The 12737-nt window shown below is 48.5% G+C and overlaps 1 protein-coding gene across 2 annotated transcripts in view; it reads right to left on the minus strand.

Moving 5' to 3' along the window:
- Nucleotides 1-11791, minus strand: part of KLHL26 (kelch like family member 26) — a 36986-nt gene extending 25195 nt beyond the window's left edge. The window contains exon 1 of one of the 2 annotated variants that reach the window (XM_048831061.2): nucleotides 11635-11791. In XM_048831061.2, coding sequence (XP_048687018.2) covers nucleotides 11635-11681 — 47 coding nt within the window. In that variant the 5' untranslated portion in view covers nucleotides 11682-11791. The remainder of the gene's footprint in view (nucleotides 1-11634) is intronic. The other variant, XM_075123131.1, reaches the window with a different exon arrangement.
- Nucleotides 11792-12737: the final 946 nt, after the last annotated feature.

Raw genomic sequence — 12737 nt, forward strand, 5'->3', positions numbered from 1 at the left:
GTCATCAGACCCAGTTCTAATCCTGCTGGTGTATAGGAATGACTCCACCTTGGGCCCATATAAAATGATCCTAATCCTACAAATTACTCAGGCAGCTACACAGTATCCCAATCGTATAAAACAACCAGCTACTCTCTTCCATTCCTAAAATTTCAGGATGATTCAAACACACAAGGACCTCAAGAGATAGAAAGACTCAGCCAGATTCAAAGGGTTACATGGGAAAATATTACAAATTCTGTGCCCTGTCTTCATGGTACTCCTTACGGGTAATAACACTGTCTGATATGATAGAGAAAGCGTCCATGACTGGCTTACATCCTCTGGAGTCATAATCTGTTAATCCTCCAGATCCAGTCTCTAAACCAAATGACACTAGTTTAAAACAAGCCAAATACATCCGATCCCAACTACATAAAATGAGATCCTCTTTTAAAATCATGATGTATTATCTGCAACACAGTAGCATCTAGAGGCCCAAAATTGGACCCAGGTTTTTTCTACCATTTGTTTGTTTTCTTTGCCTAATACAATACCCCCCTGACCACAACCATCCTAAAATAGCCAACATTTCCACGGACTGGTGTGCAAAAGCAGAGAGGCACCTAGTGGTGCCAAACCGCAGAGCAGGCAAGAGTTACATCAAACCCGCTTGTGTGCCATACTAAAGTGCAGTAATTCCTCCAGGCCTAATTACTTGGGGGCTCTTGGTTTGTTTTTCATTTCCCACACTGCCCCTGGCAATACTTCCAGTTCAAGAGCACGTGCACATGACTGACATATAGAACCGGGTACGACGGAACACCCTACCCGAATGAATCCACGAGGCCACTGCTTCCGCCTTCAGATCCCTTCTCGAGACCCACCCCTGCTTCCACACCTACCGCAAATCAGCGATGGCTCGGTTGTGCCTCTCTCAGAGAGTGGGTTTTATTAAAAAACAAAACGCGGCGCACAGTACTAACACGCCGTACAGAGCAGGGAAGAAGAGTTCCCTCCACTCTGAGTCACTGGGGGAAATTTTCTGCTCCGTTATGCAGCAGGCCGCACTACTTGCTCACATTCGTCCCTCCCATTCTGGCCTGAAAAAAGTCTATCAATCACCCCACGCCTGATGTGTTGGACTCGGCGCTTTGTGTGGTAGCGGCCTCTGTAACCCTGCCGTGGCGCAGTATTTTCATTACCCTCGCCCTTCCTTCCCCCTTTCCCACACTCACCACAGCTTATTTCAAAGTTAGATTGTGAACTCTTGGGTCGGGACAGGTCTCTGTTGCTTTGTGTCTTTGTAGCACTTGACTGGGACGTCTGGGCGCTACGGCACTATAAGGGTGGGTCCGTACTGCAATGAAAAGCCCGCAGCAGGCCCATGCCAGCTGACTCAGGCTCACAGAGCTCAGGGCCTGTTTCACTGTGGTGTAGACGTCCAGGCTCAGTCCAGAGCCAGGGTTCTAGGACCCTGCGAGGTGGGAGGGTCTCAGGGCTGGGGCTGACATCTACCCTGCAATTAAACAGCCCCTTAGCCCGAGTCAGCTGGCACAGGCCAACCGTGGGTGTCTAATTGCAGTGTAGACACACCCTAAGTGACAGTATCAATTATCTATGTTACTTACAAATACAAAATGTGAATACAGTAAAATGGATGGAAATTTAAGGCTCAACTTTCATGACCCTCCATAAACACCCACCCACCAGATTGGTGCTGCTACCCACTGCTAATCTGAAGCAAGAGTGGGAAAAAAAACCAAAAAACCCAAAACACACCATCATTTTGCCTGCCAGAGCATTTTAAATACTTCCACTTTAACGCAAAGACAAGAAATCCGGGTTTGCAGCACTGGCAAGCAGCTGCATGAGCACTTGGAACTGGCATTATAATTTCAAATTCTGTATGGTCAAATTCTCTTAATATCACTCATTTCCTGCATTTCTACGACCTTTTCACTCACCTTCTGGGTAAGGATGTGCCCATTATAAGCTCTCCTGTAGCATTTCTAAAGAATCTTGGACGGGACATAAACCGGTTCTACACTACGCACCTTGAACTCCAGCTTCTCTGTGTTAACTGAACAGAACAGTCTAAGTCCTACCTGAGTGCTGCAATGGCTTTTCTTTGGAAAGGTCATTTCATTTCATTTTCTATTCTCCTTCTACGAAAGGTCAGCAATTATAGTTAATATAATATAATATAATTATAGTTAATATAAATTAGAAATGGAAAAAGACTTCATAGGCCCTCTAGTCCAGCGGTTCTCAACTTATTTACCATTGTGGACTGTATATGCAGCTCTCTTTGTGTTTTCTGGGTCGCATCCACACAATGTATATACTACCTGTATGGACCTGAAGTTGTCACGTGGGTCGCAGTTGTGTGCTGATTGGGCCACAAGCAGCCCTCAGGCTGCAGGCTGAGAACCAGTGCTCTAGTCCAGGGGTTCTCAAACTTCATTGCACCGTGACCTCCTGCTGACAACAAAAATTACTACACAACCGCAGGAGGGGGGCCAAAGACCAAGCCCCAATACCTGAGCCTTGCTGCCCCAGGTGGGGAGACTAAAGCTGAAGCCCAAGGGCTTCTGCCTTGGGCAGGGGACATGTAACCTTAGCTCTGGGCAGTGGGGCTTGGGCTTCAGACTTGCTGGGGCCCAGGGCCAACATCAGCCTTGGTGACCCCATTAAAATGGGGTGGTGACCCACTTTGGAGTCCCAACCCACAGTTTGAGAACGCCTGCTCTAGTTCATTGTCCTACTAATGCAGGATTGTCCCTTACAATGCACTAAATGTTTACTTATAGAGTAACTCACAACGCCTATAAAGCACTTCTGAAGTTTACTTTTAAACTACATAATCAAACCATCAGCTCAGAAGCCTTTAGATGATGAAAGAAAAAAAAGCAGCAATCATTTTTAGTGACTCAACTACAGCATAAACATTTATACGAGTATATAGATATATATATGTCTATCATAGCTGGCAGCTAAATTTGTTTTAATAGCTCCTTGTTGCAAATACTCAGAATATAAATCTATGCAAAACTGAATTTTTGAACAGTTCCTAGAGAAAAAAAGTCCCCTAATGGACCAGACTCCACAATAAAGGTATATTAGGTTACAGCAACATAAATTCAATCCTAGCCTCTTAGTTCAGCCCATAATCTCCCTTTGTACTGGGTTTCCCCTCCTTCCTGATACATTTGATCTCTTTCTCCCACCTTCTTTAAGGAAGAAAAAAAACAGACCTGTTTGCTCTTGATGTGCAATGAGACACATGCATCTTTTAAGCTGGAGAAAATTATAGGTCTCCCGCATCCATTCATTCTGCTTTTGGCAGGTGACACCAAAGTATATTATAGGATTCCTGGGTTGTGGGAAATATTTCACATTTTTCATTTTGTGCAGACTTTATTTTGGGGGTGCGGGAGGGAGGGGAACGGGAGTCTTTGTTTTACTAAAAAAGTTTGTACCACTTGCTTCTCTTATTTTCTGTGGTAGATTATTCCAAATTCACAGCTCTTCCTGATACCTTGCTGAGACCTTCCCTAGTCAGTTCCCACTCAGTGACTCTGCACAATACCTTTTCCCTAGAGTCCAAAAGGATTTTTCCTAGAGCATAGCACGACCCTTCCTCTTGTCCTCAAACGCTGCAGTAAAGTTCACCCATCCCTCAATCTAATATACAGTTCAGTACGCGTCTCCTTCCAGGGGACACCAAATGAGTCTCGCTGTCTCTTCTGTACCCACCTTCTCTGGAGTCGGAATCCTCCTTTAGGACCTGGGCTGTACCCATTCTTCCAAATGTATTTATGTATCCTGAACCTCTCCCTCACCAAGATAGAAAGGGCTGGATGTAATAGCCCTTTGCATTTCATCAATTCTTAACTGCACGAAAAGCAAGAAGCATTAACTTCAAAAGACAAGGTTTGGATTTGGGATCAGTTTGGTCTTGTTTTAAAGGTACTAAATTCTTACTGCAACCTTTTAAACAATCAAAAGAGGAATAATGTAACTGAAAAGCATTGCAAACACATGTGAACGGACGTGCAGTATGTGTGCACACATACCTCTTACTATGCAAAACCCAGGCAAATTCAGGATTATAGTGACCCTTCTGTCTATGCCTTCTAGGTGCCACAGTACAGCGGCACACAGCCAATGCAAGATCATATGCAGTTCTGAGACCATCTCTGCCTTACTGGGTTAGTGTATAGGATGTGTGGCAGACATCGCTGAATTTCCTGGCTTTTAGGAGGTTACGGTGTTATTTTAAAGTGAATAGCATTAACAGCGCAGTAGTAATTCCTCTGCACAGACAGAATTTCCAGCTGTTTGAACAATCCTGCACCACTGAAATGGTATCTGTCTGCGTAACTGCAACAAAGGACTGTTTTCATCTGCCTTCGAGAATAAATATTTAATGAGCACCACAAATCAAAATAAAGGTCTGGAGGAGGTGCCCTTAAAGCTTCTCCCTCACACTCTGCTTCCTGCAGACCCCTGAACTCTCTCACGAACCCAAACTTAAGAAAGCAGTAGTGGTATCTAGAGTGGCAGAGCCCTTTATTTCAAAACAACCAACATGCAACGATGCAAGAACAGTTTCTCCGTAGGGCAGGGAACAAACCACTGAAGCTCCATTCCGGATAGTTTACGATGTCTTCCGAACAAATTACACCACTTCACATAGCACTGTAAATCTTCCCAATGCTACACAGACATCAACTAGCCTTCACAGCATCCACAGGAAGTATTACTGTCCCTATTTCTATGGAGGAGGGCTTGGGGATGGAGAGAGGTGTAATGACACACCAAGGCTACACAACAAGTCAGTCGCAAAGCTAGGGCTAGAATTCAGAAAGGCCTCTTCCCCAATGCTGTGCTCTAGCCTCAAGGAACACTGCCTCCCCATAGCGCGATGCACGTATTGACTGTTTCCTTTGCAAATGCAGCCAGCTTAAGTTGAGAGGGCACATTTGTCCTCCCAAGTGAAGGAATGACACGGTAATACACGATTTAGAATGGACAGGGAATGCGAGCTACTGAACAGCGTTCAACTATAACAACTTGTAGCTCATGAGAGCGAAACAAATGCATGCATTAAACCAGAAAGACTAGCATGTGGCAATCCCACTGTGTGCACAATCAAACCTGTATTTACTGCCATGTACTAACTGTGTCACCTGTGCCAACGGTCCACAAGATCTCCATCCTTGAGAAATTTCCTATCCCCTCTACAGCAAGTCTCACCTTGACATGGTCATCGGTTTAAATTTCATTGCAGTCACCGGCTAATGCAGCCAGGAAGGGAAGTCTCTTCAGGATTTTTTCCAAATGTGAAGAATGTCACTTGAACAATTATACATTTTAACTTGCAAAGAGAGGGGTATGGTTTATGTATGTGGTGTTTTAGAATGCATAAACAACAATGCAATTGCAGATGCCTACATTGAAAAGTTCTCTGAAGGGTCTTTGCCACCCTGTATTAAGTAACCATCTGTTCACAACAATCAAAGGAACTACACATCTTTAGCAGTGACCAGGTTTTACATATATGTATTTTATACACACACACACCAGAAGTATAAGAGGTTTTAATGTATATATGGAAGAGCTCCCATCTGAACAGTGCAGCACAGAGATCTGGAGCTGGCTTTCTGAATCAACTGTTAATCTTACATATCCTTTACAGGGGACATTATAGTGTCTCGTGGGCCAAAAAAATCAGCCCTCCCAACTATGCTTCTGTGCCCACCCTCACAGATGTCACACTGACCTTCTACACCACTTGTCTGGGTCCATTATTCTAAGCATAAGGAATTGAAGCATACAAAGTGCAAGAGGATCCTTGTACTTTTCAGTCCCCTGACGGATCACAGGAAGACAAACAGGATGGCCAGCACAACACATGCGAGTATGGAGAAACCCAGCACCCTGCATGTGCCCAGTAAGAAAGGCTGGGATATTATCAGTACAGCAGCAATGCTTGATTTTGGGAGGGAACCTATATAAAATATTTGGGATCAGAACAGCAGTATGAAATAAATACCTGGTATTTTTAAAATAGGCCCCCAAAACAGAGTAATCTGAAAATATCTTACAAACTGTCAATACTTAAATGGAATCAAATGTTTTTCTGCAATCAACAGCTGTAGCTGGTCATTTCTGATGGAAACATTTATGTCCTGCTAGATCACTTAACCCCATTCCTATAAATCCCCATCGATAAAGGACATTATTTAAAAAAAAATCAATCAGGAATAATTACATTTAGGCCTCGTTTTCACTAAGAAATTGAAGTGTGTTTAAGCTTTATTTTTGAACAATCGAATTATCAGACATCAACCTGGAAAAGAGCAAGTCAGTTCAGCATTATGTCAGCAATGTAAGTAAATCTGGGGCTAATGTTTACCCGCTAGTTGACACAAAGCTGAATGCAACTTGTCTGTTGCAGCTTTAGATCACCAAACCCGTTAAAAATTGTTATGAAACATGATTACATTTCCTCGTGAAGGAAAACCAAAACGAAAGCTCATGCTCAAATAAATTGGTTAGTCTCTAAGGTGCCACAAGTACTCCTCATCTTTTCATTAAAACCATTCAATAAAATTTCACAGCTGCACACGTATACATCACAAAGTGTATTGATATTACACCGGGGGAAGTGGAGAGAGAATCCTCCAGGAATTTCTGCCCTCACTGCTTCTCCTTCACCCTGCACCCACAACCAACCTTCTCTACAGCGGCCTGGATAAAGAATGCTCTGGAGACCAGCAACCTTACTCTTGGCATCAGCCAAACGACATTGCTCGAACATGAAGATCTGTTGGGGATTTTTAAGGGATTTTCTTTTTTAAAATACAAATAAAGTGGAATGCATGGAATCCCAGTATTCCTTCATTTCCTATCCCCCATACAGCTAATTCTAATAACTAAGAACAGCCATACTGGGTCAAACCAACAGGCCAGCTAGCCAAGTATCCTGTCTTCGAACAGTGCCAAATGCCTCAGAGGAAATGAAAAGAACAGAGCAGTTTATCAAAAGATCCATTTCCTGTTGTTCAGTCCCAGCTTCCGGCAGTCAGAAGTTTAGGGTCAACCAGAGCATGGGGTTGTATCCCTGACCATCTTGGCTAATGTTCATCACCATGAACAGATCTAATTCTTTTTTGAACCCAGCTACACTTCTGGCCTTTACAACATCCCCTGGCAATGAGTTCCACAGGTTGCCTGTGCACTGTATGAATAAGTGCTTCCTCATGTTTGTTTTAAATCTGCTGCCTGTTCATTTTATTGAGTGACCCCTGGTTCTTGTGTTATGTGAAAGGGTAACTAACACGTCCTTATTCACTGTCTCCACACCCATCATGTTTTTATAGATCTCTGTCACATCCTCCCTCAGTCGTCTCTTTTCCAAGCTGAAAAGTCCCAGTCTTTTAAAATTTTCTTTATATGGAAGCTGTTCCATACCCCTAACCATTTTTGTTGCTCTTCTGTGATGCTCTGTACCTCGGGGGGAACACCCAGCACCCCCATGTTCATCCCTGTAGAATGATTGTGTGGTATCCAATGCAAAGTTTGTCATGCCGGGTGTCTTCGGAAGGCTCATGATGCACTGAGCATTGTTGTTATAGTGATGTGATAGTAATTGTTCTTACGTAATGTTATAGGTTGTAATTTCATGTATATAGTTCTGAGGCTGAAAATGTGTCTTCATGGCTTAAAATAAGAACTGGCAAGAACTCTCTAAGAGCAGAGGGTCAGCTCACACCTCATCAAGGTATGTAGGGGACAAACCCAGCCCAGCCTCACAGGAACAAAGGATGCTGGCCGAGGCAGCAACAAAAGGATCTGTTGGACTCTCGAGTGAGTCACCCCCCTTCCTTTGGACAATTGGGGACTGCGATGAGGTAATGCTCACCTGACTCTGAGGGGGGCAAAGCCAAGAGGGAAGAAAGAACATGATAAAAGGGAGAGATGTTTGCCATGCTCTTCCTCTCTCTTCCACCTCCATCTACAGACATCACCACCAAGCGACTGAAACGCTGATCAAAGGGGAGAGCCTGGCTGAAGGGCAACCACTCAGCCTGTGGTGAGAGCATCTAAGTTTGTAAGGGCACTGAAAGTGTTAAGATCAGCTTAGAATGCATTTTGCTTTTATTTCATTTGATCAAGTCCGACTTGTTATGCTTTGACTTATAATCACTTATAAAAATCTATCTTTATAGTTAATAAATCTGTTTATTCTACCTGAAGCAGTGCGTTTGGTTTGAAGCATGACAGAGACTCCCCTTGAGATAACAAGCCTGGTACATATCAATTTCTTTGTTAAATTGCCAGACTCATATAAGCTTGCAGCATCCAACGGGCATAAATGGACAGTGCAAGACGGAGTTCCTAGGGCTGTGTCTGAGACCGGAGATATTGGCTAGTGTCATTCGGTTGCACAATCCAAGCAGCTTACATGCCAGAGGCTATGCATGAATAGCCCAGGAGTGGGAGTTCTCACAGCTGAGCAGGGTAATACCAGCGGGGAATGTCACACCTTCTCTGTACTTTTTCCAGTTCTAATATATTTTGAGATGGGGCGACCAGAACTGTATGCAGTATTTAAGGTGTGGGTGTACCATAGGTTTATATAATGGCATTATGATATTTTCTGTCTTATTATCCATCTCTTTCCTAATAGTTGTTAACATTCTGTTCGCTTTTTTGACTGTCACTGCACATTGAGCAGATGTTTTCAGAGAACTACCCACAAATTCCACAATGACTTCAAGAGGGGTCAACAAACATGTGGACAAGGGTGATCCAGTGGATACAGTGTACTTGGATTTTCAGAAAGCCTTTTACAAGGTCCCTCACCAAAGGCTTTTAAGCAAAGTAAGCAGTCATGGGATAAGAGAGAAGGTCCCCTCATGGATCAGTAACAGGTTAAAAGACAGGAAACAAAGGGTAGGAATAAATGGTCAGTTTTCACAATGGAGAGAGGTAAATAGCAGGGTCCCCCAAAGATCTGTACTGGGACCAGGCCTATTCAACATATTCATAAATGGTCTGGGAAAAGGGGTAAACTGTGAGGTGACAGTGTTTGCAGATGATGCAAAGTTACTCAAGATTGTTAAGTCCAAAGCTGACTCTGAAGAGCTACGAAGGGATCTCACAAAATTGGGTGACTGGGCAACAAAATGGCAGATGAAATTCATTGTTGATAAATGCAAAGTAATGCACATTGGAAAACATTATCCCAACTATATATAGAAAATGATGGGTCTAAATTCACTGTGAGCACTCAAGAAAGAGTAGCCAGGTTTATACTAGGGACTTTTGCTGATACAACGTTGGTTAGTGGTATGATTTTTTACACCTTTCCTCTACCAACGAAAACCTGAGTGTAGACACAGCCACACCCACAAAAAAGTCATTTTGCTGACATAGCTTATTTTGTTTGGGGAACTGACATAAGCCATACAGGCAAAAGACCCCTCTGTTGGTAGACAGCGGCATCTACACTAGGAGGGTTTGCCACTCCCTCTCTACTGGTATAGCAATACCAGCAAAACCCCTCTTCCACCGTAGACTAGAGCGGAGGTGGTGGTGAATTATTGCTCAGTGTAACCCGTTTCATTTACACTATAGACAGCAGTACTGGAGTGTGACAAAGAGCACACCAGAAAATCCCCGTCAGAAATCTTAGCCCAAACACCTATGCCCACTCCCTAGGAAGCAACTCTGTCCCAAGAACTGAGGCCAGTTTGAGAGATTAAGGCAGGGAGCAAACTCACTTGCTGTTTGCCACCGCCCACTTCCTCTCTCTCCCCCGAAGAAACGAGCCGGCATCACAAAACTAAGGAGGATGCAGTATTTCTTCAAAGACTAGTTTTTGTTTGGGAATTATTAATACATTCTTGGAGGAAGTCCTAGGAATTAATTAATATCTATGCAGATTGTTCATTTCAGGAACTTGTGACTAGGTTTGATTCTACTGGAGAAAATCTTTACAAAAAACGTTTACTTCAAAGGGACTGGTCTTTGCAGAAATCATTAATGCTCCCCAAAAATTAATCTTAATGCTTAAGAATTAGCAATAATTCACCACCACCTCCGCCTCTAGTTTACCAGGAAAGACCCTGGATTTGGGGAGGTTGGAGGGGGGGACGGGGGTGTCTTCTGATGTCTTTGGTCAAATATCAGAGACAAGGGATCATTAAATACATTCATTGTATTCGTTTTCCTCCCTCCCCTTCCAGTTCAGTTGCCAAATTGGACTGTGTCCTCGCTGCAGAAGAGGTGTGGTTTTGCACCAGGATAGCTATTTTGATGTAAAAACCTAGTGGAGACAAGGGGCTGTAGTTTTTACCCCGATGTAGCAAGTCACAATAAACTGCGGGGGAGGTGTGAAACAGGACTGACTTCAACTAGGTATACTCAGGTAAAAACTAGCTGCATCTTATCCCAACTATGATTTTACATAGCAAATGATATCTCGATATAAAAAACACCATTTTGTTGTTGCTGCAGAAAGACAAAGTCTAAGTCTCCAAGCAGGAAGGGGTTAATTCTTGGCAGAAAAAAGGACTTCTCCAGACTTTTACTTTCCTCTGTGTGTTGAGAGGGACCCATGGTGGGGAGAGGAGGGGGAGTTTCTAAGTGGATGCACTGAGGGGCACAGGGAAAGGTGGGGCATGGGGGAGGAAGGGGCACAGAGCAACGTCTGGTGGTGGGCAGGCGGGGATCAGGGTAGGCAGAGGTGCATGAGCAGGGGGGTATGTGCAAGAGGCACAGCCGAGGGGAGCAGGTGGGTGCAAGAAGGGGCGGGGCATGCATGCTAGGGGGCAGTGGGATGGGGACAATGGAGGAAGTGTGGGCAGGCAGCTGGGGCCAAGCAGCAGCAGAGAGTTAAGGAGGGGAGCACTGGGGAAAAGGGGGAGCAGAAAGGCTGGGGGGAGGGAAGAGAGGTCGGGAGGGGAGGGATCCAGGGGGCAGGTGAGGGGGATCCAGGGGGACGGGCAGGGAGGAATCCAGGAGGCAGGGGGGAGGGGCAGGCAGGATGGCGGGGAGGGATCTGGGGGGAGGGGAGGAATCCGGGGAGCAGGTGGGGGAGGGCAGGGGGGATCCAGGGGGAGGGACGGTGGGATGGCGGGGAGTGATGGGGGAGGGAGGATCCGCGGGGGGGGAAGGGAGGGAGCAGGAGGAAGGGGCAGGCGGGATGGCAGGGAGCGATGGGGGAGGAGGGAGGGATCCGGGGGGCAGGGGGGAGGGGAGGGGAGGGGAAGGGATGGCGGGGAGCAATGGGGGAGGGGAAAGGAGGGGACCCGGGGGGCGATGGGGGACCCGGGGGGAGGATCCAGGGAGCGAGGGGGGAGGGGAGACCCGGGGAGGGATCCGGGGGGCAGAGGGGGATCCGTGGGGCGATGGGGGAGCGATGGGGCAGGGGGGGACCCAGGGAGGGACCCGGGGGGCGCAGGGGATCCGGGAGCGATGGGGAACCCGGGGGGGCAGGGAGGGAGGATCCGGGGAGCGAGGGGGGAGCGATGGGGCAGGGGGGGACCCGGGGGGCAGGGGGGGAGCGAGGGGGGGCGATGGGGGAGGGGGGGACCCGGGGGGCGATGCAGGGGGCAGGTTGGCCCCGGCCCCGCTCACCTGCTCGGCCGCTCCAGGGCGGACTCGGCCCCGCCGGACTCCGCCATCTTCCCCGCGCCGCCGCCGGGCCCGGCGCTGGGCTGGAGCCGCCGCCGCGTTAAAGGGGCAGGAGCCGAGTGCGGCCCGGCCCGGCCTCCCCTGCGGACCCCCCCCGGAGCCCCCATGGGGAGCCTGGGTCCGTGGTGCCCCCCGGCGCTGCCCTCAGGAGCCCCCCGCCCCCCAGTGCCCCCATAGGGAGCCTGGGTCCGTGGTGCCCCCCCGGCGCTGCCCCCAGGAGTCCCCCGACCCCCCATGGGGAGCCTGGGTCCGTGGTGCCCCCCCGGCGCTGCCCCCAGGAGTCCCCCAACCCCCCATAGGGAGCCTGGGTCCGTGGTGCCCCCCCGGCGCTGCCCCCAGGAGCCCCCCACCCCCGGTGCCCCATAGGGAGCCTGGGTCCGTGGTGCCCCCCCGGCGCTGCCCTCAGGAGCCTTCCGACCCCCCATAGGGAGCCTGGGTCCGTGGTGCCCCCCAGCGCTGCCCTCAGGAGCCCCCTGCCCCCCAGTGTCCCCCCCATAGGGAGCCTGGGTCCGTGGTGCCCCCCCGGAGCCCTCCCGCCCCCCCATAGGGAGCTTGGGTCCGTGGTGCCCCCCAGCGCTGCCCTCAGGAGCCCCCCGCCCCCCAGTGCCCCAATAGGGAGCCTGGGTCCGTGGTGCCCCCCCGGCGCTGCCCCCAGGAGCCCCCCACGCCCCCATAGAGAGCCTGGGTCCGTGGTGCCCCCCCAGCGCTGCCCCCCGGAGCCCCCCCGCCCCCCGGTGCCCCCATAGGGAGCCTGGGTCCATGGTGTCCCGTGGCGCTGCCCCACGAAGAGGCCTGGAGAGGGACATCTGGTGCTGCCACCCCACAGAACTGGTCAGATCCGAGGGGTGCTGCCCTACAACAAGCAGCTGGGCCCTGGGGGTGGGACCCTGTGGAGTGATTCACACCAGAGAGGCCCCCTGGCACCAAGCAGGCTGCTGAAGGGGATCCCCAGCGCTGCCCACAGGGTGCACCCAGTTCCTGAGGTGCCAAAGGGTGCGAGCTGCTGCTGTCGTATGGCAAACACACAGTGGCTGGACAATAATCCT

The sequence above is a fragment of the Caretta caretta genome, chromosome 25, assembly GCF_965140235.1.
Source record: "Caretta caretta isolate rCarCar2 chromosome 25, rCarCar1.hap1, whole genome shotgun sequence".
Taxonomy (NCBI): domain Eukaryota; kingdom Metazoa; phylum Chordata; order Testudines; family Cheloniidae; genus Caretta; species Caretta caretta.